General features: G+C 43.5%; 1 protein-coding gene across 1 annotated transcript in view; it reads right to left on the bottom strand.

The window, feature by feature from the left end:
- LOC121568810 (brain-specific angiogenesis inhibitor 1-associated protein 2-like protein 1) overlaps positions 1-2,805 on the bottom strand; it is a 65,193-nt gene extending 62,388 nt beyond the window's left edge. Inside the window, exon 1 of the mRNA XM_041879247.2 lies at positions 2,470-2,805. Within this exon, the coding sequence (XP_041735181.2) occupies positions 2,470-2,520 (51 nt within the window). The 5' untranslated portion in view covers positions 2,521-2,805. The remainder of the gene's footprint in view (positions 1-2,469) is intronic.
- Between the last annotated feature and the right edge of the window lie 23,926 nt (positions 2,806-26,731).

Consider the following 26,731-nt stretch of genomic DNA (forward strand, 5'->3'; position numbering starts at 1 on the left):
GTCTGTCGGACTGCCAGATGGTGAAGCGTGATTCATCACTCCAGAGTACACGTTTCCACTGCTCCAGAGTCCAATGGCGGCGAACTTTACACCATTCCAGCTGACGCTTGGCATTGCGTATGGTGAGCTTAGGCTTGTGTGCGGCTGCTCGGCCATGGAACCCCATTTCATGAAGCTCACAACGAACAGTTATTGTGCTGATGTTGCTTCCAGAGGCAGTTTGGAACTCGGTAGTGAATGTTGCAACCGAGGAAAGACGCTTCAGCACTCGGCGGTCCAGTTCTGTGAGCTTGTGTGGCCTACCACTTCGCGGCTGAGCTAGAAGTTTCCACTTCACAATAACAGCACTTACAGTTGACTGGGGAAGTTCTAGCGGGGCAAAAATTTTACGAACTTGTTGGAAAGGTGGCATCCTATGAGAGCGCCACGTTGAATGTCACTGAGCTCTTCAGTAAAGACATTCTACTGCCAATGTTTGTCTATGGAGATTACATGGCTGTGTGCTCGATTTTATACAACTGTCGGCAATAGCCGAATTCACTAATTTGAAGGGGTGTCCACATACTTTTGCATACACTACCAGTCAAAAGTTTGGACACACCTACTCATTCAAGGGATTTTCTTTATTTTTACTATTTTCTACATTGTAGAATAATAGTGAAGACATCAAAACTATGAAATAACACATATGGAATCATGTAGTAACCAAAAAAGTGTCAAACAAATCAAAATATATTTTAGATTTTAGATTCTTTAAAGAAACCACTTTTTGCCTTGATGACAGCTTTGCACAATCTTGGCATTCTCTCAACCAGCTTCACCTGGAATCCTTTTCCCACAGTCTTGAAGGATTTCCCACATATGCTGAGCACTTGTTGGCTGCTTTTCCTTCACTCTGCGGTCCAACTCATCCCAAACCATCTCAATCGGGTTGAGGTTGGGTGATTGTGGAGGCCAGGTCATCTGATGCAGCACTCCATCACTCTCCTTGTTGGTCAAATAGCCCTTATACAGCATGGAGGTGTGTTGGGTCATTGTCCTGTTGAAAAACAAATGATAGTCCCACTAAGCGCAAACCAGATGGGATGGCATATTGCTGCAGAATGCAGTGGTAGCAATGCTGGTTAAGTGTGCCTTGAATTATAAATAAATCACTGACAGCAAAGCACCCCCACACCATCACACCTCCTCCTCCATGCTTCACGGTGTGAACCACACATGCGGAGATCATCTGTTCACCTACTCTGCGTCTCACAAAGACACGGTGGTTGGAACCAAAAATCTCAAATTTGGACTCAGACCAAAGGACAGATTTCCACCGGTCTAATCTGCATTGCTCATGTTTCTTGGCCCAAGCAAGTCTCTTCTTATTGGTGTCCTTTAGTAGTGGTTTCTTTGCAGCAATTCGACCATGAAGGCTTGATTCATCCAGTCTCCTCTGAACAGTTGATGTTGAGATGTGTCTGTTACTTGAACTCTGTGAAGCATTTATTTGGGCTGCAATATGAGGTGCAGTTAACTCTAATGAACTTTTCCTCTGCAGCAGAGGTAACTCTGGGTCTTCATTTCCTGTGGCGGTCCTCATGAGAGCCAGTTTCATCATAGCGCTTGATGGTTTTTGCGACTGCACTTGAAGAAACTTTCAAAGTTCTTGAAATGTTCCGTATTGACTGACCTTTATGTCTTAAAGTAATGATGGACTGTCATTTCTCTTTGCTTATTTGAGCTGTTCTTGCCATAATATGGACTTGGTCTTTTACCAAATAGGGCTATATTCTGTATACCACCCCTACCTTGTCACAACACAACTGATTGGCTCAAATGCATTAAGGAAAGAAATTCCACAAATTAACTTTTAACAAGGCACACCTGTTAATTGAAATACATTCCAAGTGACTACCTCATGAAGCTGGTTGAGAGAATACCAAGAGTGTGCAAAGCTGTCATCAAGGCACGGGGTGGCTACTTCGAAGAATCTCATATTTAAAATATATTTGGATTTGTTTAACACTTTTTTGGTTACTACATGATTCCATATGTGTTATTTCATAGTTTTGATGTCTTCACTATTATTCTACAATGTAGAAAATAGTAAAAATAAAGAAAAACCCTTGAATGAGTAGGTGTGTCCAAACCTTTGACTTGTACTGTATATAGTGTATCTCTAGTCCCTATGGCTATAGGTCTACAGTATTTGGGTGTGACACAAGTAGTGAGCAACCTGTTATCAACACCACTTTCGGAATTCAGCCAACTTCTGACAACTGAGGAAGTTATTACCCTACGTAGTAAAACAACATTGAAGGTGTTTATATGGGAGGTGTTTACCCGGGGAAAGCTCAACCATTTATGGTACCTCATAAAGGTTAATTCACAGTTAATTATGGCATATTGATTCAAGCAACACAATGTCTCGTATGAATCGCCGAGCTCGAGGACGCATCTGTTAGAATACACACGTTAATTTACCTTGTATGTACTTTCGGTGAGCTTGTTCACTTCTTCTGGATCCCTCGACATGGTTATATCCCTTTAGGCGCCGTTTAAAAACAATACAAATGTCCGAATAGACTCCCCAGACAGAATAAATAAAAGTGACACTATCGACTCATCGAATTCCTCATAACCAGCGCATAGCCTGCCGAGAAAGATCCTATTTACCTGGCTTTCCCAACTACAGTAGTCGTTAATGAAAAAGTGAGAGACAATTTCTTCCGAAGGCAAAAGTGAAGCGCAACCGTGCGTTCTCAAAGGACTGTCTGGGTAAAAGCTGAGCTGTCAAACTTCTACTTCGATTAACAGTGAGTCAGTTGGTAGGAAAGGTAGGCGGGCATGGTGTTATTGTTCGACGTCATTCATTAGAGCGCTATGAAAGGTGACAGTCTACAGTGGACACTGGCAGGTAGAAGGGCGCTCCCTGGAGGCGACCAATGGCCAACCACGTGGGCAGAAAATGTATAATCTATGGAATAATTATAATCCATATCCTATTTATCAATACAAAGATTAATAATTGAAAAACATTGGACACCATTTATTTAGGCTAACCTTCCGTTTCTTTCCCACTCATAGATAAACATAGGCCTAGCCTAATTCCCTGCTAGCAGTCTCGATAAATTGAGAAACAAAGCTTTATCAGGCTCAAACCTGTTGCTGCAACCTGACATAATATAGTGATGGGTCGTTCGCGGACGAACGGTTCTTTTTGAACGGATCTTTTTGCTGAACGTCGGGAGCCGAATCGCATCGGGTGAAAGAACCGTTCATTTGGCTCCCTGATTTGCATATTGCTACTATTTTTTGTTTTTGTTTTTCAGGCCATCTAATAATTTGGCCCGGTACAAATGTATTTGAACACGCATTTCACGATCTGACATAATGGTAGCCTACCTTCTGGGCTGTACATTGGAGATTAGCATTTTCTTTTCATGGTTTTAGGTCAATTCATAAGCATTTTCAACGAAGAGCTGTTTGGGAGCCAAATGTTCCGGCTCTTTTACTTGAATGGAGCCAAAAATCTAGATAAAGTTCCAAAAAGCGTATCCTTGACGTGGTCATATTTAATTTACAAGTGAAGAGAATATTCATATCACTAAGAACTACAACAAGCCACATAAATCACCATAATAGTGCCTATGTCGAACGCTGATTCAGGACATGCTCGTGATTAGCCTACAATCAACAAGGGAGGTAAGCAATAAAACGGGAGTGAAGTCACCTTCGACAGCGTAGTAATGGTCTGTCTGACATGCAGTGGAGAATCACTCCATGAATAAAGTCAGAAGAGTACTAGGGCAGGGCCAAGGACATCTAATCCATTATACACTGCTCAAAAAAATAAAGGGAACACTTAAACAACACATCCTAGATCTGAATGAATGAAATAATCTTATTAAATACTTTTTTCTTTACATAGTTGAATGTGCTGACAACAAAATCACACAAAAATGATCAATGGAAATCAAATTTATCAACCCATGGAGGTCTGGATTTGGAGTCACCCTCAAAATTAAAGTGGAAAACCACACTACAGGCTGATCCAACTTTGATGTAATGTTCTTAAAACAAGTCAAAATGAGGCTCAGTAGTGTGTGTGGCCTCCACGTGCCTGTATGACCTCCCTACAACGCCTGGGCATGCTCCTGATGAGGTGGCGGATGGTCTCCTGAGGGATCTCCTCCCAGACCTGGACTAAAGCATCCGCCAACTCCTGGACAGTCTGTGGTGCAACGTGGCGTTGGTGGATGGAGCGAGACATGATGTCCCAGATGTGCTCAATTGGATTCAGGTCTGGGGAACGGGGCGGTCCATAGCATCAATGCCTTCCTCTTGCAGGAACTGCTGACACACTCCAGCCACATGAGGTCTAGCATTGTCTTGCATTAGGAGGAACCCAGGGCCAACCGCACCAGCATATGGTCTCACAAGGGGTCTGAGGATCTCATCTCTGTACCTAATGGCAGTCAGGCTACCTCTGGCGAGCACATGGAGGGCTGTGCGGCCCCCCAAAGAAATGCCACCCCACACCATGACTGACCCACCGCCAAACCGGTCATGCTGGAGGATGTTGCAGGCAGCAGAACGTTCTCCATGGCGTCTCCAGACTCTGTCACGTCTGTCACATGTGCTCAGTGTGAACCTGCTTTCATCTGTGAAGAGCACACAGCGCCAGTGGCGAATTTGCCAATCTTGGTGTTCTCTGGCAAATGCCAAACGTCTTGCACGGTGTTGGGCTGTAAGCACAACCCCCACCTGTGGACGTCGGGCCCTCATACCACCCTCATGGAGTCTGTTTCTGACCGTTTGAGCAGACACATTTACATTTGTGGCCTGCTGGAGGTCATTTTGCAGGGCTCTGGCAGTGCTCCTCCTGCTCCTCCTTGCACAAAGGCGGAGGTAGCGGTCCTGTTGCTGGGTTGTTGCCCTCCTACGGCCTCCTCCACGTCTCCTAATGTACTGGCCTGTCTCCTGGTAGCGCCTCCATGCTCTGGACACTACGCTGACAGACACAGCAAACCTTGTTGCCACAGCTCGCATTGATGTGCCATCCTGGATGAGCTGCACTACCTGAGCCACTTGTGTGGGTTGTAGACTCCGTCTCATGCTACCACTAGAGTGAAAACACCGCCAGCATTCAAAAGTGACCAAAACATCAGCCAGGAAGCATAGGAACTGAGAAGTGGTCTGGGGTGTCTTGCTAATTACATATAATATCCACCTGCTGTCTATTCCATTTGCACAACAGCATGTGAAATGAATTGTCAATCAGTGTTGCTTCCTAAGTGGACAGTTTGATTTCACAGAAGTGTGATTGACTTGGAGTTACATTGTGTTGTTTATGTGTTCCCTTTATTTTTTTGAGCAGTGTATGTTGTCCCTATCTGTCCAACAGGTATCTGCTGTCCCTGGCTGGGAAATTACCACAACAACATACAGTTCCATCACTATCCACCAGATGTCAGTCGCTGCCACGTTTTTACAGTTCAATTCTCAGTGCCTGATGATTGTAGGAGAGTGTGTGCGGGAACATCTAGCCTAAAACAAAGTAATCTAATTTTAGAACATAGTCTGAACACTCAACCTTTACATGGAACGATCTAAAGGTCATTTCTGGCCTTCCCTTGTTAGATGTTGCTTGCCTAGAAAGGTATTATCTTTCCCCTATGCTGGATTTGCTATGACTATTACATGCATTGCATCACTTTTGGGCATGTGATTTGACAACACTAACACATCTATTTGGTTCACTTACCCTCAAATCAAGGAGAGGAAGAGAAATACCATGCATATAGATTTAAAAATTAAATTGACAGAACCTTTGCCTGTAAATGTCAGTTGAAGTCGAAGCCTGGAGTTTGTGCCCAGGGAGAGACCCAGAGCAGATAGGATAGAATGTGATATGAGTCCAGGGCCTCTGGGTCTATTTGGACTATTGTATTCCCACACCGCCATTTTGCTTTCAGATGACAATGACATGCTTTATTATTTCCTGAATCGATATTAAAGTTGGAATCCGTTGCGGTGAAACTGCCATGTCCATTTGCGATATTACAACAACAAAGACGTTACTTCAAACAACGAACACTGTTCTTTCCCCCCTCAGACATCATTGCACGCTCGATAGAACAGCTGAGTATGTACTAGGTCTACAATTTTTTTTTACCACAACGCTGGATGCTCCTCTCCTCGGTTTGAAAACAATAACAAATTCACCTTTCGCGGATCTCACACACACTCTGTTGGAATGGGAAAGACGTCTCTCTCTTTGTGTAATTAATGGAAAGTCCTTGAGGCGCTATTACCTCAAGGTTTTGTCAATGTGGTTTGGAATGCACCTCTGGACTGAGTAAATCAGTTAACATGACATCATGAAAACCTTCACATTTTTTGGATGTTTTTGAAAGTAAATGGCCTATGCATAGATATTATTAATAGCGGGTTGCCTCAGTGCAGATGTAACAGCTTTATGATCAAATTGATCATACTGCAGTACTGCACATACAGTTAGGCTGATATAGGATAATATATATACACTACCGGTCCAAAGTTTTAGAACACCTACACATTCAAGGGTTTTTCTTTATTGTAGAATAATAGTGAAGACATCAAAACGATGAAATAACACATATGGAATCATATAGTAACCCCAAAAAAGTGTTAAACAAATCAAAATATATTTTAAATTTGAGATTCTTCAAATAGCCACCCTTTACCTTGAGGACAGCTTTGCACACTCTTGGTATTCTCTCAACCAGCTTCACCTGGAATGCTTTTCCAACAGTCTTGAAGGAGTTCACACATATGCTGAGCACTTGTTGGCTGCTTTTCCTTCACTCTGTGGTCTGACTCATCCCAAACTATCTCAATGTGGTTGAGGTCTGGGGATTGTGGAGGCCAGGTCATCTGATGCAGCACTCCATCACTCTCCTTCTTGGTAAAATAGCCCTTACACAGCCTGGAGGTGTGTTGGGTCATTGTCCTGTTGAAAAACAAAGCAATCCCCCCCCACACACACACACACCATAACACCTCTTCCTGCATGTTTTAAGGTGGGAAATACACATGCGGAGATCATCCGTTCACCCACACCGCGTCTCACAAAGACACGGCGGTTGGAACCAAAAATCTCCAATTTGGACTCCAGACCAAAGTACAAATTTCCACCGGTCTAATGTCCATTGCTCATGTTTCTTGGCACAATCAAGTCTCTTCTTCTTATTGGTGTCCTTTATTAGTGGTTTCTTTGCAGCAATTCGAGCCATTAAGGCCTGATTCACACAGTCTCCTCTGAACAGTTGATGTTGAGATGTGTCTGTTACTTTAACACTGTGAAGCATTTATTTGGGCTGCAATTTCTGAGGCTGGTAACGCTAATGAACTTATCCTCTGCAGCAGAGGTAACTCTGAATCTTCCATTACTGTGGCGGTCCTCATGAGAGCCAGTTTCATCATAGCGCTTGATGGTTTTTGCGACTGCACTTGAAGAAACTTTAAAAGTTCTTGAAATGTTCCATATTGACTGACCTTCATGTCTTAAAGTAATGATGGACTGTGAACTCTGAACAAAATGTCAATATTATTCATTGTACAACTTACATTTACATTTTAGTCATTTAGCAGACGCTCTTATCCAGAGCGACTTACAGTTAGTGAGTGAATAAATTTTTCAACTTCTATAAACCAAAAGCTTATTTTGTCCTTTCCTAACACTCCAACACAACAATTCCAGTCACTGCATTCACCATGAATTAACAAAAACTTTATTGTCATACCAGAAGTGATATATTTTTCTGTGAAAACCATTTGTAACTCCACAATACTGTTTTGTTCCACAGTTTTGTCCAAGCAGGCTGGTGATCTCCATACCCTCATTGTCTTCTCCCTCTCTCATTGTTTACATCTTGCTGTCTAACTCAAGGACGAGTTTCCATCAGTGCTGAGTGAATAGACACTGACAGTGGTGCTGATAGTGCAAAAGCAGTTAGCTTTCAAAAGAGCGCCTAACTATTGTTAATCCAGCAAGGCCGCCTAGCTCCTATTGAGACTTGCTTTTCTTGCCTTTCTTCACATAAATGTTTGATAAAGCAGCAGTGAGTGAAATGACACCTAGGATGAAACTTTGCGTATTGTTTATGTGACAACTAGGATCCAGTCAGTACCGAAATTAGCCAGTCCTGAAATACTTGTGTATTTTACGCAATGCACCTACCCATACACCTCTCCCAATCCCAGTCCTAGTTGGTTATAGTGTGTGCAGGTGTTTGTTCCAGCCTAGCACTAAGACATCTGATTCCACTAAAGGTGATCCAGATGGAGGCCATTATAAATTGATCATTTTGATCAGCTATGTTGGGTTGAAGCAGTATCCTGCACTCACAGCAGTCCTCTGAGTATGGAGACCTCTGTCTTAGACTGTGTAACAGTGTGTCCAACACGTACAGTAGTACAATATGATTATTTTTCGTGACCTTTTGGTCCAAGTTCTTCACATGTTCTTTGTAACCTTTTGGTCCATTTGTAATCTGTCTCAAAATGATCTAAATGGAGTAATTTGCAAAACTGAGTGTTCTAATATGCAAGTCTTGCAACCCGTTCCCAACCCAGTCCAATCTGAGGAACACCAAGCATCAGGACACATCGTGCTGTACCTCCAGCAATGAAAACAGTGAGATCTAGTTAGTATGAGATGAACTGAGCTGCAAGCAGAACACAGGCAGCAAGCAGCAACCCATTATGCTTGGATCTATTTCTGCTGTCAACAAAGTAATTATTAGACCACTGGCAAAATACAGATTTTTGTTGAAAAGGGAGTACATTAAGGCACTGTATCCATGCTCTGAGAACACTCAGTGCGGCAGCCATCTTCTCAAAATTGCATAGCCCACTCGATTAGAGTGCACTTTTAGACACGAGAAGCTGTGATTCTGAGGTTCATCAACCAGTCATGGAAAGGTACAGAAGTACAGCCACCACTTAATTAGAGGAGAAGAATTTCAAGGCACAGCATTAAAGTAAATAGAATATAGAATAGCCTTTTGTGTCTCTGTTTCAAGGTGTATACTTACCTCTCTAGGATGCTCAATTTGCTGTTGTTTTAGTTGAAAAATGTCTCAAACTTAATATGTATTTTTTTTACAAAAACTTCTTTGCCTCCTTCAAACTTGTGTGCCTTACATATCCTCGAGGAGAAGGTAACCCTGAAAGCTATTTTGTATTTTTCTGTGTTATAAAGCAGTGGCTGTTTTCATTCTATGGTTTCCTAGATGCAGTGCCCTGTTCAAATAGTAACCTTGAATACCCCCCTATAATAAAAGCGTATTGAAAGAGTTCTGTATCATATCACATCTGAAATGAATGTATGTGTATGGAGCAGTTAGCACCAAACAAATCCCCATTTCATTTATTGAGCATTGATTTATCCATGCCAGACTGTTTCAAAGCTAGCCAGAATGCCAGACTATTTCTGCATTCATCAACGCTACATCCATTCCATAATTTCCATGCCCACCCAAACAGACTGGCCCTCTCCCGCATAGACCACTTCAAAGCTAAAATGTTGTAACACATTGAGTAATCTGAGATTCATTCCTATCGATGAACAATATTTTCTCACAGACAAATGACACGTTTAGGATGACTGGTATTGACATTCAGAAGCTAATACATCTTGCACCAATGCACACAGACAGCCAACCTGCCAGTGGGGGCATACAGCCCCAGCCTCTGTGATTGCTTTGATAATATTGCAGTGAGAGCCTTGCAGTGTGAACATTTCATAACATGAGTGAACTAACGCTGATGGAAAGTCCACTGGGATCCACTCTGGAGGATGAGTCTGGGGCTCTCCCCCAGCTATATATTATTTTCAAATGCATTTAGTAAACAAGGTAGAGCCAGATGTAGGGCTCGTTTAGTTAGATTCATTTGGGGGTATGGAACGCCTCAACCCTTCTCCTTCTTTCCTTCCTTCCTCCCATCCCTCCGTTCTTTGAGGTAACCACTGATCTAACACAGCCCAATAGCAGACATAGAGTCATTCAACACTGGTCACTTGAACAATGTTTACATACTGCTTTACCCACTTTATACTGTATGTTTATACTGTATTCTAGTCATGGGTCATCCTATATACAGTAACTACTCATTATATATATATATACAAAAGTATGTGGACACCCCTTCAAATTAGTGGATTTGGCTATTTCAGCCACACCCGTTGCTGATAGGTGTAGAAAATCGAGCACACAGCCATGCAATCTCCACAGACAAACATTGGCAGTAGAATGGCCTTACTGAAGAGCTCAGTGACTTTCAACATAGCACAGTCATAGGATGCCACCTTTCCAACAAGTCAGTTCGTAACATTTCTGCCCTGCTAGAGCTGCCCCGGTCAACTGTAAGTGCTGTTATTGTGTAGTGGAAATGTCTAGGAGCAACAACGGCTCAGCTGCGAAGTGGAAGGCCACACGAGTTCACAGAATGGGACCGCAGAGTGCTGAAGTGTGTAAAAATCATCTGTCCTCTGTTGCACCACTCACTACCGAGTACCAAACTGCCTCTGGAAGCAACATCAGCACAATAACTGTTCGTCGGGAGCTTCATGAAATGGGTTTCCATGGCTGAGCAGCTGCACACAAGCCTAAGATTACCATGCACAATGCCAAGCATTGGCTGGAGTGGTGTAAAGCTCACCACCAATGGACTCTGGAGCAGTGGAAACGCGTTCTCTGGAGTGATGAATCATGCTTAACCATCTGGCAGTCCGACGGATTAATCTGGTTTTGGCGGATGCCAGGAGAACGCTGCCTGCCCCAATGCATAGTGTCAACTGTAAAGTTTGGTGGAGGAGGAATAATGGTCTGAGGCTGTTTTTCATGGTTTGGGCTAGGCCCCTTAGTTCCAGTGAAGGGAAATCTTAACGCTACAGCATACAGTACAATGACATTCTAGACGATTCTGTGCTTCCAACTTTGTGGCAACAGTTTGGGGAAGGCCCTTTCATGTTTCAGCATGACAATGCCCCCGTGCACAAAGCGAGTTCCATATAGAAATGGTTTGTCGAGATCGGTGTGGAAGAACTTTACTGGCCTGCACAGAGCCCTGACCTCAACCCCATCGAACACCTTTGGGACTGTGAGCCAGGCCTCATCGCCCAACATCAGTGCCCGACCTCACTAATGCTCTGCAAGTCCCCGCAGCAATGTTCCAACATCTAGTGGAAAGCCTACCCAGAAGAGTGGAGGCTGTTATAGCAGCAAAGGGGGGACCAACTTCATATTAATACCCATGATTTTGGAATGAGATGTTTGACGAGCAGGTGTCCACATACCTTTGGTCATGTAGTGTATATTCCGGACACTGACTGCTCGTTCTGATATTTCTTATATTCATTATTTTTACTTTTTGTATTGTGTGCGTATTGTTTTGTATTGCTAGGTATTATTACTACACTGTTGCAGCTAGACACACAAGCATTTCACTGCACCTCAGATAACATCTGCAAATCTGAGTATGTGAACAATAAACTTTGATTTGACAGCAGGGGTTCCATAACAGCATGTTACACCAACCCAGTCATGTTAGATCAGCGATTATTCCAAGCAAGTAATTGAAAATGACCCTAGAGATCAGTCTCCACAAGGAATTGCCTTAAAGGAGAAGTTGACTTTATAGAGTGCAGACACTTTTTTTAGCAATTTCACTTGTTTTTGAGAAACTTACACCAACCAGTGATACACACGTAAAATGTATGCAGGCATGACTGTAAGACGCTTTGGATAAAAGCGTCTGCTAAATGGCATATATTATATTATTATTACTTCTTCATGCTCGTTCTACAGTGTCAGGGCTTAGAGAAAAACATCAACAAAAGCTCCAAAAACACACAAATATGTCCCCTCAGAAACGGCAACACTCTCAGTATAGTGATGCAGGTCTTTAGATGTTGTACACATGCAATTGTGTCATTATGAACGTTTTCAGCAACGTTATATTCCATTTTGTGCGACTCGAGAGGTTTCCCCTATCTATCTGTGATATTTCTCTGCATAGTCTCCGCGAGCCAATGCTAACTAGCGTTAGCGCAATGACTGGAAGTCTATGGTATCTGCTATGGGGATGTAGATAAAGGGCCACATTCCCAAGGTATCCCTTTTAGCACTTTGGGACTGCTTGGGAATGAAGGTTTAAACCAGCAGTGTTCAGATTCGAGAGTCAACTAGAGTCAAGCACAGCTACAGCACATTTCCATTGTACAAAACGGTGCTACCTAAAACCTAAAAGGGTTCTTCGGCTGTCCCCATAGGAGAACCCTTTGAAGAACGCTTTTTGGTTCCAGGTAGAACCCTTTTGAGTTCCATGTAGAACCCTTTCCACAGAGGATTCTACATGGAATCCAAAAGAGTTCTACCCGGAACCAAAAATGGTTCTACCTGAAGAACCCTTTTGGAAACCTTTTTTCTAATAGTGTACTTACATTGACTTCATTGCCATTGAATGCCTGCCTTGTCGTAGCCTATAATCTATGTGCATGTGAAAACACAGAGGTGAATCCGTTTAGATGGCTCGTCTGCGCCACAGAGATATGATAATTACAACACTTTACATGGAAATCCTCCTGGAATTTGGTATTTTTGATCGTGTCAACCAACTCTACAGTCACAGACAGCTAGCTGCATCGAACGGATCCTCAGTAGTGTTTTCAGACTTGAGAGGGAGCGCTGTCTGTCTGACTACAAAGAGATCATTGATCATTGAGGAGTCCTGAGACCGTATTCATGAAGTGTCAATAATGCTGTTCTAGGATCCGTTTTGCCTTTTAGATCATAATGAATATGATTAAATGAACAGTGGGGACCTGATCCTAGATCAGCATATGAGATGCTTTATGACTGTGAAAGGGTTTTTACACTATTAATCGCTTCCCTTTCTGCCATTCATGCAGACGGCAACCGCTTACTAATTCTGAGAGCTTGTTTTTCCTCATAGGCTCAGGCTAATTACTGTGGTCCAATACCCATGGAGATAGCTAACTACTGTATGTTCAAAGCAGACGTGTGACAGACAAGGGACACTTGTTGCGTTTCAAGTCTTACTTCCCTCTCGTTTGATCACAAATGTTGTTTTGACGGCAGGAGCTGAACACATGACAAAACTCTCCATGTGAACAATGCACGTTCTTCATTTGACTGTCTGACAGTGTGTGTGGGTGTGTGTGCGCACGCACGCATCTCTCTCTGTGTGGGTGACTGAAAGAGAATTTCAATAGAACACTGTTCTTTAATGTTTAAGATGTGTGTATGAAATATTCTGCTTGTACTGGGGTGAGCTGAGGACCTCACTCACACACAGATGAGATAGATAAGAAATGAGGTAGTTCCCGGCGATGCAAGGATGCAAGGAGCCCCTTACAGAGATATACTCCCACTGCCGCTCCCTCTTTCATAGAGATATTATGTCAAGAGCAGCCTGTGTGATCCTCATTGTGGAAGATAGTCGTCAGAGGAGCCATCACAGATAGTGAATGGGGAATCAGGGAGAGTACACTCTGTGGGGTTTGTTAAGAGGAAGATACAGTAGAGGAAGTGAAGAAGTACTCTTGAGGTGTGTGGGGGTTGGGGTGGGAGAGTGTGAGTGTGTGTGTGTGTGAGTGTGTGTGTGTGTGTGAGAAAGTGCAGGTGACATGTTTACACAGAATACTATTTTGGGCAGCCTCTCCAAAGCTAGCGGAAATAATAAATGATCCCTTGTGATTGGCTGTAGAAGAGGGTGTGTAGTTAAAGGGCAATTCCGCCACTTTTGAACCTCATATAATCTCCAGCACCAAACCAGTGTCTACATATGTGAAAACAGCGAGTTTCTGTGATCTGTGGTTAAAAAGATAAGAAGGTCCTAAAAAAACACCTCTCTGTGACATCACAGGGTAGCATTAAAAGTAAAAAAACTGTTATTTTCAAAACCTACATCGAGTTTCTAGGCAAAGGCAGGGTATTTTCGTGCTCCCCACGAACCAACCGACACTCAAGCTACATGCTGTGCTACCTTGAGAAAAACAACTTCCAGAGTAGAGTACGACCTACCAGTTATTCATTATGTAGAATCTGTTAGCTTCAAGTTCCCCTTGAGTCTCCTGGAGGAGCCGTGGCATCCAGACTGAGTCAGACTTACCCACTCACATCAATCATGGGCACAGTGGGCACCGTGAGGACAGTGTAGATTGGATGATGGGCAGCAACACAGCTCTTCCAAGCTGTGCATGTCCACACTTCAACTTGTACCTACTGTGCCATGTTTCAGCCATCTGCCTCAATGTTTACTTTCCATAAAGTCTGACTGAAATATATTCTACAATGACAATTAACAGGCACTCACTTGTTTTGACTTCCATTTCACTGTGTGTGAGAATGTGTTGTTCAATGCATGTGTTCATTCATGCATAGTAACTCCTTACTTCTATATCTGGGACAATCACTTCTAGTTCTTTGCACAGCTGTAGAGAAGATGTATTTACCGAAACACACGTATGACTGAGGTACCCAAAACACTTCCAACACACACGCACACACACACACACACACGCATACACACACACACACACACAACCCTACATCCGCCACCTCCACAAAACATACCTACTGTATTTGAACAATCACCAATGCCACATGCATCACCAGCCACCCATCACCAGCAACCTATCACCAGGCAAAGCACACGCATGAAAGCCCAGCTGTTCCACACAGCCTCCTGGGCCCTCTCTCCCAACCAGAGTCCATAGGAGGAACATATGGGACTGTGAGAGTGGATTGACCTTGTGCAGCTGGGAGGTTGATCTTGGGCAAATCACAGTACCTTACCTGTCTGTCTCTGGCCCTCTGCCATCCATTCGCTCACTACCGTGCTTTAATATGATGAAAACGCAAGTTGACATTTATTGGGATGGAATTGATATAGAAATTAAAATATATACCGGTTAAAAGTAATGACTAAATGTTCCACCCTTAAATATAGTTGTGAAATGTTCTTGTTTTAAGTATGATTAGTACTTTCTTAGTAGTGACTAATTACAGTTTTTGCCCATTGCTTACACACTAAAACCGAATGCTTAGACCAAAGCCTCAATACCTAAACGTCTTGTAGCATACCTTAAACACAGTGTAACTGTCACGATCGTTACAGGAAGCGGACCAAGGCACAGCGTGATAAGCGTACATACTTTATTTGTACTGAACACGACACAAAAACAATAAACAACGATGCGTGACGTCCTGAAGTTATACACAACACAAACCTTAACGGAACAAAATCCCACAAACCCGAATGAAAAACAGACAGTTTAAATATGGCTCCCAATCAGAGACAACCAACGAACAGCTGACACTCGTTGCCTCTGATTGGGAGTCACTAAGGCAAACATAGAAAACAACAAACCAGAACCCCCAACATAGAAACACACCACATAGAACAAACACACCCTGGCTCAACAACTAGAGTCCCATAGCCAGGGTGTGACAGTAACCATAGCTTAAACACAATGTCAACTTTGCACTTTGTTTGCAATTCTGTAACACACTTATTGCAAAACACTACCCACGTTTTCTTACATTAGACACTTTGTTCAAAAACGAAATCACCTGTTATCAGTGGGAAAACACTCTGTTCAAAATGCAAAACTTATCTGGCAATTGTATGCACTTACATACACACCTGAAAACACTTGCACAGAAAACAGAACACCAATCAGTATCAGTCTGAGCCTTAGCACTACAAATAGGCCTCAGGTGAGCCATTTTTAGAACTTTGCAAGCATGGAGGCAATGAGAGTCAGAGTAAGAGGAGGACAAAGAGAGAGAGGAGTCGGATGTGGAAGAGGCCGTGGAAGAGGACGAGGACCAGTGCGGAGGCGTATATCAGATGACATCAGGGCTACTCTGGTGGACCATGTGATAAATCATGGCCTGTCCATGAGGGAGGCTGGGCAAAGAGTCCACCCTAACCTCAGTCGCTACACAGTAGCATCGATAATAAGGACATTCCGACTGGAGAACAGGTATATCTTCAAGTTTCTACTCCAGACTGTACCTACTGTATGTGTCACATGATTCTGTATCATATTACAGTATTACTGTACTAACTATACTATACAAAAATGGGTAGTGCTGTGAAGTACTGTATATGTAAAGGAATACCATTGTGATGTTGCAGTACTGTGTACAGTTTGAAAGTACAGTATGTGAAAAATAACCTAACCAATGACATCTTGTGGTGGCATTTTCTACAGAATGGTTGGACGACCTCCTCAAGGTGGAAGGGAACGGCTCTTCACTCAACAACAAGAGCTGGCCATCATTGAAATGGTGCGAGAAAATAATGCAATCCGACTTTGTGAGTTGCAACAACGCATAATTGCAAATGGAAATGAATTCAACAATATTCAACAACAGCATTTCTACAAGTCTCATCCTACAGAAACATAACTTCAGAATGAAGCAGCTGTACAGGGTGCCATTTGAGAGGAACAGTGTCAGGGTCAAGGATCTGCGCCATGATTATGTGCAGGTATGTGTCACTTTACTTTACATACTATATATTGTGATGTGGGAATGAGGGTTTATGCTGCCACCTGCCCTGCCTGTAGCTTGTAGCTTTTGTCTATACTCACCCAACCCAGCCCCTACTTGTGTGAAAATATAGACATTGTAGTTACTGTATGTGTTTTCAGTAACACTATTCAATATTTTCTGTTACAGACAATTCTGGAGTTTGATGCCGCATGAGTTCATCTACGTGAATGAGGCAGGCTTCAATCTGGCCAAAACCAGGCGTCGGGGCCGTAACGTAGTTGGACAAAGGGCTGTTGTAAATGTCCCTGGGCAGCGTGGGGGAAATATCACCTTGTGTGCTGCAATTAGTGTCCAAGGAGTCCTGCATCATCATGCCACTCTAGGTCTCTACAATACAGGACAGATCATTGCATTTCTAGATGCACTACATGCAGTTGTGCAGGACAGACCACAGCAGCCCAGGTTTGTTGTCATCTGGGATAATGTTAGTTTCCACCGGGCTGCTCTGGTCCGAGATTGGTTCAACAACCATAATCATTTCACAGTTTTATACTTGCCCCCTTACATCCCCTTTCTAAATGCAATCGAGGAATTCTTTTCAGCGTGGCGGTTAAAAGTATATGATCGGCAACCACATGCCCGCATGACTCTTCTGCAAGCAATGGAAGAGGCATGTGGAGACATTGAGGTGGGATCAATCCAAGGGTGGATTAGGCACACAAGGTGATATTTTCCCCGATGCCTAGCCCACGAGGACATCGCCTGTGATGTATATGTTTTTTCCCCCAATAGCAATTTATCCAGTAATTGTTTTGTTTTTTTACTTTTGTTTTGTTGCTAAATTTGATGTTAATACAGTTTTTTCCGACTGCTTACACACAAAATCTTTTCATGTCACACGATTTTTGAAACCTCTCACTCAAAGTGCAAAACTACACACCAAATCTCCAAAACCATAAGCTATTTCTCAGCCTTTGACTCAGTTGTCAATTGCATAAAACACTTTTTTCAAAACACTACACACAATTTTCTACCTAAAACACAAAAAATCTAACAGGAAGTGACTTGCTTTCCTTTTCCAAACACAACCATTCAAAATGCTACACTTATTCACCAGGTCACACACACACTCTTCACATGTGCAAACACTAATTGCTTAACTGATCACTAACCAATCACTGCTTTACTGTAGTATAGGCCTATAAATAGGTCAAAGGTCAGATTACCTGTTTTGAACAATGGATGCCAACAATGGACAGAGAGCAAGAGGAGTAGGAGGGAGAGGCAGGGGACAACAACGAGGACAAATTCAAAGACGAAGTGTTGGAAGAGGAGGAGGAGGAGGAAGAGGAAAATGAAGAGGAAGAGGAAGAGGAAGAAGAGGACGAGGGCAAAGAAGAGAAGGAAGGAGATTTATTTATGTGGATGAGGTTGGCTTCAACCTCACCAAAACCAGGCGCCGCTGAAGAAATGTAAAAGGACAGAGGGCAATTACCAATGTCCCTGGACAGCGTGGGGGTAATATAACTATGTGTGCTGCCATCACTCAAAACGGGGTCCTCCATCACAATGCCACACTGGGTCCGTACAAGACCGGCCATAGGCTCACTTTTCTGGATGCAATTTACACAATGCTTGTCCCTGATCCAGATCAGGAGCCTGCTGGATTTGTGGTTATATGGGACAATGTTAGTTTTCACCGGAGCTGTTCTGGTCCAAAACTGGTTTGCCACCCATCCACAATTTGTAGTTTTGTACCTACCCTCATATTCACCTTTTCTAAATCCCATAGAGGAATTCTTCTCAGCCTGGCGCTGGAAAGTGTATGATTGCCAACCCTATGCCCGCATGCCGCTTCTCCAGGCAATGGAGGACGCATGTGGGGACATAGAGGTTGCCTCTGTCCAAGGTTGGATACGCCATGCTAGGGAGATACTTCCCTCGATGTTTGGCAAGAGAAAACGTATCTTGTGATGTGGACAAAGTATTGTGGCCAGACCCAGCCCGGAGAAGAGATGAAGCATAGTTTAGCACTGGTGACTGCCCACCCCCTACCAATTCCTGGACTGCCCCCGGGACCCCACACACACAATTGTGTTCTTTACTGTATTCTAAAGAATATACTTTTGGTTTACATATGTTTATGGTTTTGTTGTGTGCTACTGTATACAACAGTAATGTTTGGCCTAATAAATATTTTCTGTTTCTACATTGCATTGGTGTTTACAGTGTACTTGTTACCCCTCTCAGCAGATTACTTTCACTGTAGAACATTGTATTGAAATGTAGATATAAGCCTATGAAAGACCAAAGAGCTTTAGATTTAGAACAACAGTGTTTACATGGTATATCCAAAAATGTACTATTATGAAAGAAGTGTTTGCCATTTGATGCAAATGCTTCATTCTGACATGTGTTTACGGCATTTTGAATGCAGTGTTACATTTTGAAGGAGATGTGAGGCATTTTGCATTTTGTGTGTGCAGTTTTGGGAATTGTGTGTAGAGTTTTGAAAAAAGGAGACATAGTTTTGAAAACGTGTGTAAGCAGTTGGAAAAAACTGTAATTTCTGTAAGAATGTTAGTTTTTTTTGTAAATACTTTTTTGTAAATACTGTTTGATTACTGCAGAAATTCTACTTTTGAGTTTTACAGAAGACAATGACAATAAAATGACAATAAAAATAGAAACACAAAGACTGCAGTGTTTTATATAAAGCCCATCAGTGTGTTGCTGGTGATATGAAAGAGTAATTCAAATGTTGCTTGTGTGTATGGTTTTGTTGCAAGAATTTCATTTTTTAGAAAGGAGTGTTAAGTTTTGATTGCAGTGTTTCATTTTGGCATATATGTGAGTTGTTAATCTCCAAGTGCTATGTCTGATTGGCTTGTGTGTTGAGTTTTGACATAATGAGCCAAATTCTGCAAAAAGTGTGTAAGCAATAGGCAAAAACTGTAATACACTTCGAAACTGTGTGAGATGTGTTAGAATCTACTACCTGGTAATGTGTGAGTGTAGGACCAGTAAAGATTATGACATTGTGTTACTATTTAGCAATGTGAGTAGGAGTTAGACCAGACAACAAAGGACAAGGAGAACTGTCAGACAACTGAGAAACCAAGATAAAGAGGCCTCCCAATTTAGGGAGGAGAGAGACTATGATAAGAACATGTGTGTGTGTGTGTGTATGTGTGTGTGTGTGTGTGACCTGATGGTCAGGAGAGCAGTTTTCAAGTGGAAAACTACAACCTGCCTAAAGAGGGGTGGGATTTTTGTATGACGTGTGTGTATAAAAGATGGAGTCTGAAATTGTGATAACAGAATTCTCTAATAAAGAATAATTTAAGCTTAGGCTCAGGCATTAGAGTTAGCAGTGTGGTTAAAGATAGGGTTAAGGTTAGGATTAGGTTTAAAATCAGATTCTATGACTTCTGGATGTTCCAGCTAGGGACCACTCTGCAGAGCTGCCTCCAGTACATAAGTCATCTCAATAAATGGCAACCTGCGATGAAAACCTGCTGTAATGTCATGTCACAAGGAGCAAATGCTTTGTATTTTATCACGTATTATTCCCAGGTATCACCAATGATATCATACATGGTTTGTATGTATATGGTTATAATAGTAGTTGAGGCCTTTCTTTCCAACCAGAAATGACATGGTCATCATGAGTAATAGTTTTTCTGACCCAAACTAACCACACCCACAGAATTAAAGAAAATATGATATTATAAAGTCAGCCACCAATTGTGCAAGTTCTCCCACTTAAAAAGATGAGAGAGGCCTGTCATTTTCATCATAGGTACACGTCAACTATGACAGACAAATTGAGATTTATTTTCTCCAGAAAATCACATTGTAGGATTTTTTATGAATTTATTTGCAAATTATGGTGGAAAATAAGTATTTGGTCACCTACAAACAAGCAAGATTTCTGGCTCTCACAGACCTGTAACTTCTTCTTTAAGAGGCTCCTCTGTCCTCCACTCGTTACCTGTATTAATGGCACCTGTTTGAACTTGTTATCAGTATAAAAGACACCTGTCCACAACCTCAAACAGTCACACTCCAAACTCCACTATGGCCAAGACCAAAGAGCTGTCAAAGGACACCAGAAACAAAATTGTAGACCTGCACCAGGCTGGGAAGACTGAATCTGCAATAGGTAAGCAGCTTGGTTTGAAGAAATCAACTGTGGGAGCAATTATTAGGAAATGGAAGACATACAAGACCACTGATAATCTCCCTCGATCTGGGGCTCCACGCAAGATCTCACCCCGTGGGGTCAAAATGATCACAAGAACGGTGAGCAAAAATCCCAGAACCACACGGGGGGACCTAGTGAATGACCTGCAGAGAGCTGGGACCAAAGTAACAAAGCCTACCATCAGTAACACACTACGCCGCCAGGGACTCAAATCCTGCAGTGGCAGACGTGTCCCCCCTGCTTAAGCCAGTACATGTCCAGGCCCGTCTGAAGTTTGCTAGAGTGCATTTGGATGATCCAGAAGAGGATTGGGAGAATGTCATATGGTCAGATGAAACCAAAATAGAACTCTTTGGTAAAAACTCAACTCGGCCGTGTTTGGAGGACAAAGAATGCTGAGTTGCATCCAAAGAACACCATACCTACTGTGAAGCATGGGGGTGGAAACATCATGCTTTGGGGCTGTTTTTCTGCAAAGGGACCAGGACGACTGATCCGTGTAAAGGAAAGAATGAATGGGGCCATGTATCGTGAGATTTTGAGTGAAAACCTCCTTCCATCAGCAAGGGCATTGAAGATGAAACGTGGCTGGGTGTTTCAGCATGACAATGATCCCAAACACACCGCCCGGGCAACGAAGGAGTGGCTTCGTAAGAAGCATTTCAAGGTCCTGGAGTGGCCTAGCCAGTCTCCAGATCTCAACCCCATAGAAAATCTTTGGAGGGGAGTTGAAAGTCCGTGTTGCCCAGCGACAGCCCCAAAACATCACTGCTCTACAGGAGATCTGCATGGAGGAATGGGCCAAAATACCAGCAACAGTGTGTGAAAACCTTGTGAAGACTTACAGAAAATGTTTGACCTGTGTCATTGCCAACAAAGGGTATATAACAAAGTATTGAGAAACTTTTGTTATTGACCAAATACTTATTTTCCACCATAATTTGCAAATAAATTCATAAAAAATCCTACAATGTGATTTTCTGGATTTTTTTTCCTCATTTTGTCTGTCATAGTTGACGTGTACCTATGATGAAAAGTATAGGCCTCTCTCATCTTTTTAAGTGGGAGAACTTGCACAATTGGTGGCTGACTAAATACTTTTTTTCCCCACTGTATATTATAGAATCTCTGTGACCATGTCTATCCATCCCCCGCCCCTTCTATAAGCTTCATTCTGGTATTTTGCTCGGGGAAAACTCTCCTGTATGGCTTGATTCTGAGTGAGATGGGTCCAGGGCCCTGACCGACCAGGGAGCTCAGGAAATTCACATTCATAAACAGTTGAGCAGGCTCTATAAATAAACACTTAAATGGCTTTACGGTCGGGGGCAGATCTGTTTCCTGATGAAAGTCAGATGATCTGTAAATGTCACAGCAGAGAGAGGGCTTAACCGTCCCAGGGCAAGCGTGTGTGTGTGTGCCCTTGTGTGTGCCCTTGTGTGTGCCCTTGTGTGTGCCTGTGTGTGTGTGCCTTTGTGTGTGGGTGTGTGTGCCTTTGTGTGTGTGTGTGAGGTGTATCCCAAGTTGACCCCAGGTCAGTGTATTGGTAATCTCCTCCAGGCTCTGGGCAATAGGCACGGTGGGTAGGTGAGTAGGATGGGTGTACAGAACAGTCCGGTCCAGTATTTAGTGATATAGATCCAGTGATCTAGTTAATGCCCTCATCCGCAGCCTACCAGGTGGATGTAGTATCCTCAACCTCCCAGGGGATGTAGCATCCTCAGCATCCCAGAGGGATGTAGTATCCTCAGTCTACCAGGTGGATGTAGTATCCTCGGCCTACCAGGCGGATGTAGTATCCTCGGCCTACCAGGGGGATGTAGTATCCTCGGCCTACCAGGTGGATGTAGTATCCTCGGCCTACCAGGTAGATGTAGTATCCTCGGCCTACCAGGCAGATGTAGTATCCTCGGCCTACCCGGCAGATGTAGTATCCTCAGCCTACCAGGCACATGTAGTATCCTCAGCCTACCAGGCAGATGTAGTGTCCTCGGCCTACCAGGCAGATGTAGTATCCTCAACCTACCAGGCAGATGTAGTATCCTCAGCCTCCCAGGCGGATGTAGTATCCTCAGCCTACTAGCAGATGTAGTATCCTCAACCTACCAGCAGATGTAGTATCCTCAGCCTCCCAGGTGGATGTAGGATCCTCAGCCTACCAGGCAGATGTAGACGCAATAGTTTCCACAGAGAGCTAGAGGATCACACTACGCTTCTCCATCTCTCATATACTATATTACACTGGATAGTCTTATATCTCCAGATTAACTTTTGTTGCCTTTGAGTTGATTGCCTCAGTGCCGTGACCCGTGACTGTCTTATAAGTCAACATGACATCATAATGCAACAAAACAAGTATTAATATTTGCTGCAACGGCAGCGTAAAAATAAATGTCACAAATTTGAGTATTGACTATAACGTTGGTTGCGTGGTTGTGGTCAGACAACACAGGGATGTTCTAGGTGACTTTAACCTCCCTACGTCTGCCTTTGACTCATTTCTCTCTGCCTCCTTCTTTCCACTCCTTTCCTCTTTTGACCCCCCCACCACCCCCTACTCACAAGGCAGGTAATACGCTTGACCTCATCTGTACTAGATGCTTTTCTTCTACTAATCTCACTGCAACTCCCCTCCAAGTCTCTGACCACTACTTTGTATCCTTTTCTCTCTCGCTCTCCTCCAACACTACTCACTCTGCCCCCACTCAGATGGTAATGTGCCGTCGCAACCTTCGCTCTCTCTCTCCCGCTACTCTCGCCTCTTCCATCATATCATCTCTTGCCTCTGCTAAATCCTTCTCCCTCCGATCTCCTGATTCTGCCTCCTCAACCCTCCTCTCCTCCCTTTCTGCATCTTTTGACACTCTATGTCCCCTATCCTCCCGGTCGGTTCGGTCCTCCCCTCCTGCGCCGTGGCTTGACGACTCATTGCGAGCTATACAGAAGAGGGCTCCGGGCAGCCGAGCAGAAATTGAGGAAAACTAGACTCCCTGCGGACCTGTCATCTTTTCACTCCCTCCTCTCTACATTCTCTTCCTCTGTTTCCGCTGCTAAGCCACTTTCTACCACTCTAAATGTCAAGCCTCTGCCTCTAACCCTAGGAAGCTCTTTGCCACCTTCTCCTCCCTGCTGAATCCTACTCCTCCTCCCCCTCCCTCCTCCCTCTCTGTGGATGACTTCGTCAACCATTTTGAAAAGAAGGTTGACGACATCCGATCCTCATTTATTAAGTCAAATGACACCACTGGTCCTGCTCACACTGCCCTACCCTATGCTTTGACTTCTTTCTCCCCTCTCTCTCCAGATGAAATATTGCGACTTGTGACGGCCGGCCGCCCAACAACCTGCCCGCTTGACCCTATCCCCTCCTCTCTTCTCCAGACCATTTCCGGAGACCTTCTCCCTTACCTCACCTCGCTCATCAACTCATCCTTGACCGCTGGCTATGTCCCTTCCGTCTTCAAGAGAGCGAGAGTTGCACCACTCCACAAAAAACCTACACTCGATCCCTCTGATGTCAACAACTACAGACCAGTATCCCTTCTTTATTTTCTCTCCAAAACTCTTGAGCGTGCCGTCTCTAGCCAACTCTCCTGCTATCTCTCTCAGAATAACCTTCTTGATCCAAACCAGTCAGGTTTCAAGACTGGTCATTCAACTGAGACTGCTCTTCTCTGTGTCACGGAGGCTCTCCGCACTGCTAAAGCTAACTCTCTCTCCTCTGCTCTTATCCTTCTAGACCTATCCGCTGCCTTTGATACTGTGAACCATCAGATCCTCCTGTCCACCCTCTCTGACTTGGGCATCTCCGGCGCTGCTCACTCTTGGATTGCGTCCTACCTGACAGGTCGCTCCTACCAGGTGGCGTGGCGAGAATCTGTCTCCGCACCACGTGCTCTCACCACTGGTGTAACCCAGGGCTCAGTTCTAGGCCCTCTCCTATTCTCTCTATACACCAAGTCACTTGGCTCTGTCATATCCTCACATGGTCTCTCCTATCATTGCTACGCAGACGACACACAATTAATTTTCTCCTTTCCCCCTTCTGATAACCAGGTGGCGAATCGCATCTCTGCATGTCTGGCAGACATATCAGTGTGGATGTCGGATCACCACCTCAAGCTAAACCTCGGCAAGACGGAGCTGCTCTTCCTCCCGGGGAAGGACTGCCCGCTCCATGATCTCGCCATCACGGTTGACAACTCCATTGTGTCTTCCTCCCAGAGTGCAAAGAACCTTGGCGTGACCCTGGACAACACCCTGTCGTTCTTCGCTAACATCAAAGCGGTGACCCGATCCTGCAGGTTCATGCTCTACAACATTCGCAGAGTACGACCCTATCTCACACAGAAAGCGGCACAGGTCCTAATCCAGGCACTTGTCATCTCCCGTCTTGATTACTGCAACTCGCTGTTGGCTGGGCTCCCTGCCTGTGCCATTAAACCCCTACAACTTATCCAGAACACTGCAGCCCGTCTGGTGTTCAACCTTCCCAAGTTCTCTCATGTCACCCCGCTCCTCCGCACACTCCACTGGCTTCCAGTTGAGGCTCGCATCTACTACAAGACCATGGTGCTTTCCTACGGAGCTGTGAGGGGAACGGCACCTCCTTACCTTCAGGCTCTGATCCTACACCCAAACGAGGGCACTACGTTCATCCACCTCTGGCCTGCTAGCTCCCCTACCGCTACGGAAGCACAGTTCCCGCTCAGCCCAGTCAAAGCTATTTGCTGCTCTGGCACCCCAATGGTGGATCAAGCTCCCCCACGACGCCAGGACAGCGGAGTCACTGACCACCTTCCGGAGACACTTGAAACCCTACCTCTTTAAGAAATACCTGGAATAGTATAAAGTAATCCTTCAAGTGGTTGTCCCACTTGCTATCATAAGTTGAATGCACCAATTTGTAAGTCGCTCTGGATAAGAGCGTCTGCTAAATGATGTAAATGTAAATGTAAATGTTATTGAGAGCTGCTATCTAAGATAAGATAGTACTTTATTAATCCCCCAAAGGGGACATTTGTTTCCCCCAGCAAATACATAAACATATAAATACAAAATAGATACACTAAAAAAGACACACAGACACTAAAATATGTTATCAAGATGTTACAGAAATATGTAAATTACACGTGATTTAGATGTGTGCACTTCCTGGAAAACAACATTTCAAACATTTTCTCTCTCTCTGTAAGAAGCCACTCATCCTGGCTTTAAAATCCTTCTCATGTTGTCTGTCTTTGTTCCAGGTAATTATGATCAAAGTGGTGCAGTATCAAAATCCAATCAAAGATCAAGAAATCCAATTTCCGATTTCATATGGACCAATGGTTAGTGATTAAAATGGCAGCGTTTTTTCTAATTGCTGAAATAAATAGAAAACTTCTAATGAGGCCACAACATGATCATTGTCTGTATGGTTGTCTTGGGCTACAGCTGACACATTTATGAAGCGTTGATGAATGTGCATTGCCTCTAAACTTATCAAAGTAAGTGTCCAACATGTTCTCATTAGAAATGTTCAAAATAATGACATTTAACTGTTGAAGTTACTTATATGTCACCCAAGCTGACATATGATTTATACAGTATGTCACTGTAATGATGTGTTATTACTGATGTTTTTTCTAAATTGAGACATAGCACAAATCTACAGAAGTTCAACCTTTCATTTCCCGCCATTACACAGTACTATCTTTTGAATTACATTGTTGAGTCACATTAATTTGAGTGTTTTAAAGAGTAACATTAATGTATTTCTGGTTTCATGCCTTCTGCTTCCCTTTTTTATTTTTAACACACAAACTAACAAAATATGAACAGCTCAGATAAAAGAGAAGGGTGGTGCTTAGAAAAATAGGCTAATTTAAAAACAAAATGGCAGCAAATCTGAAGAGTTCTTTATGAATCCTCATTTCGTGAGAGCTGTTGAGGCCGAAGGCGGTGTGTGGGTCTGCCTAATAGT

Source organism: Coregonus clupeaformis, chromosome 7 (genome assembly GCF_020615455.1).
Source record: "Coregonus clupeaformis isolate EN_2021a chromosome 7, ASM2061545v1, whole genome shotgun sequence".
Classification (NCBI taxonomy): Eukaryota; Metazoa; Chordata; class Actinopteri; order Salmoniformes; family Salmonidae; genus Coregonus; species Coregonus clupeaformis.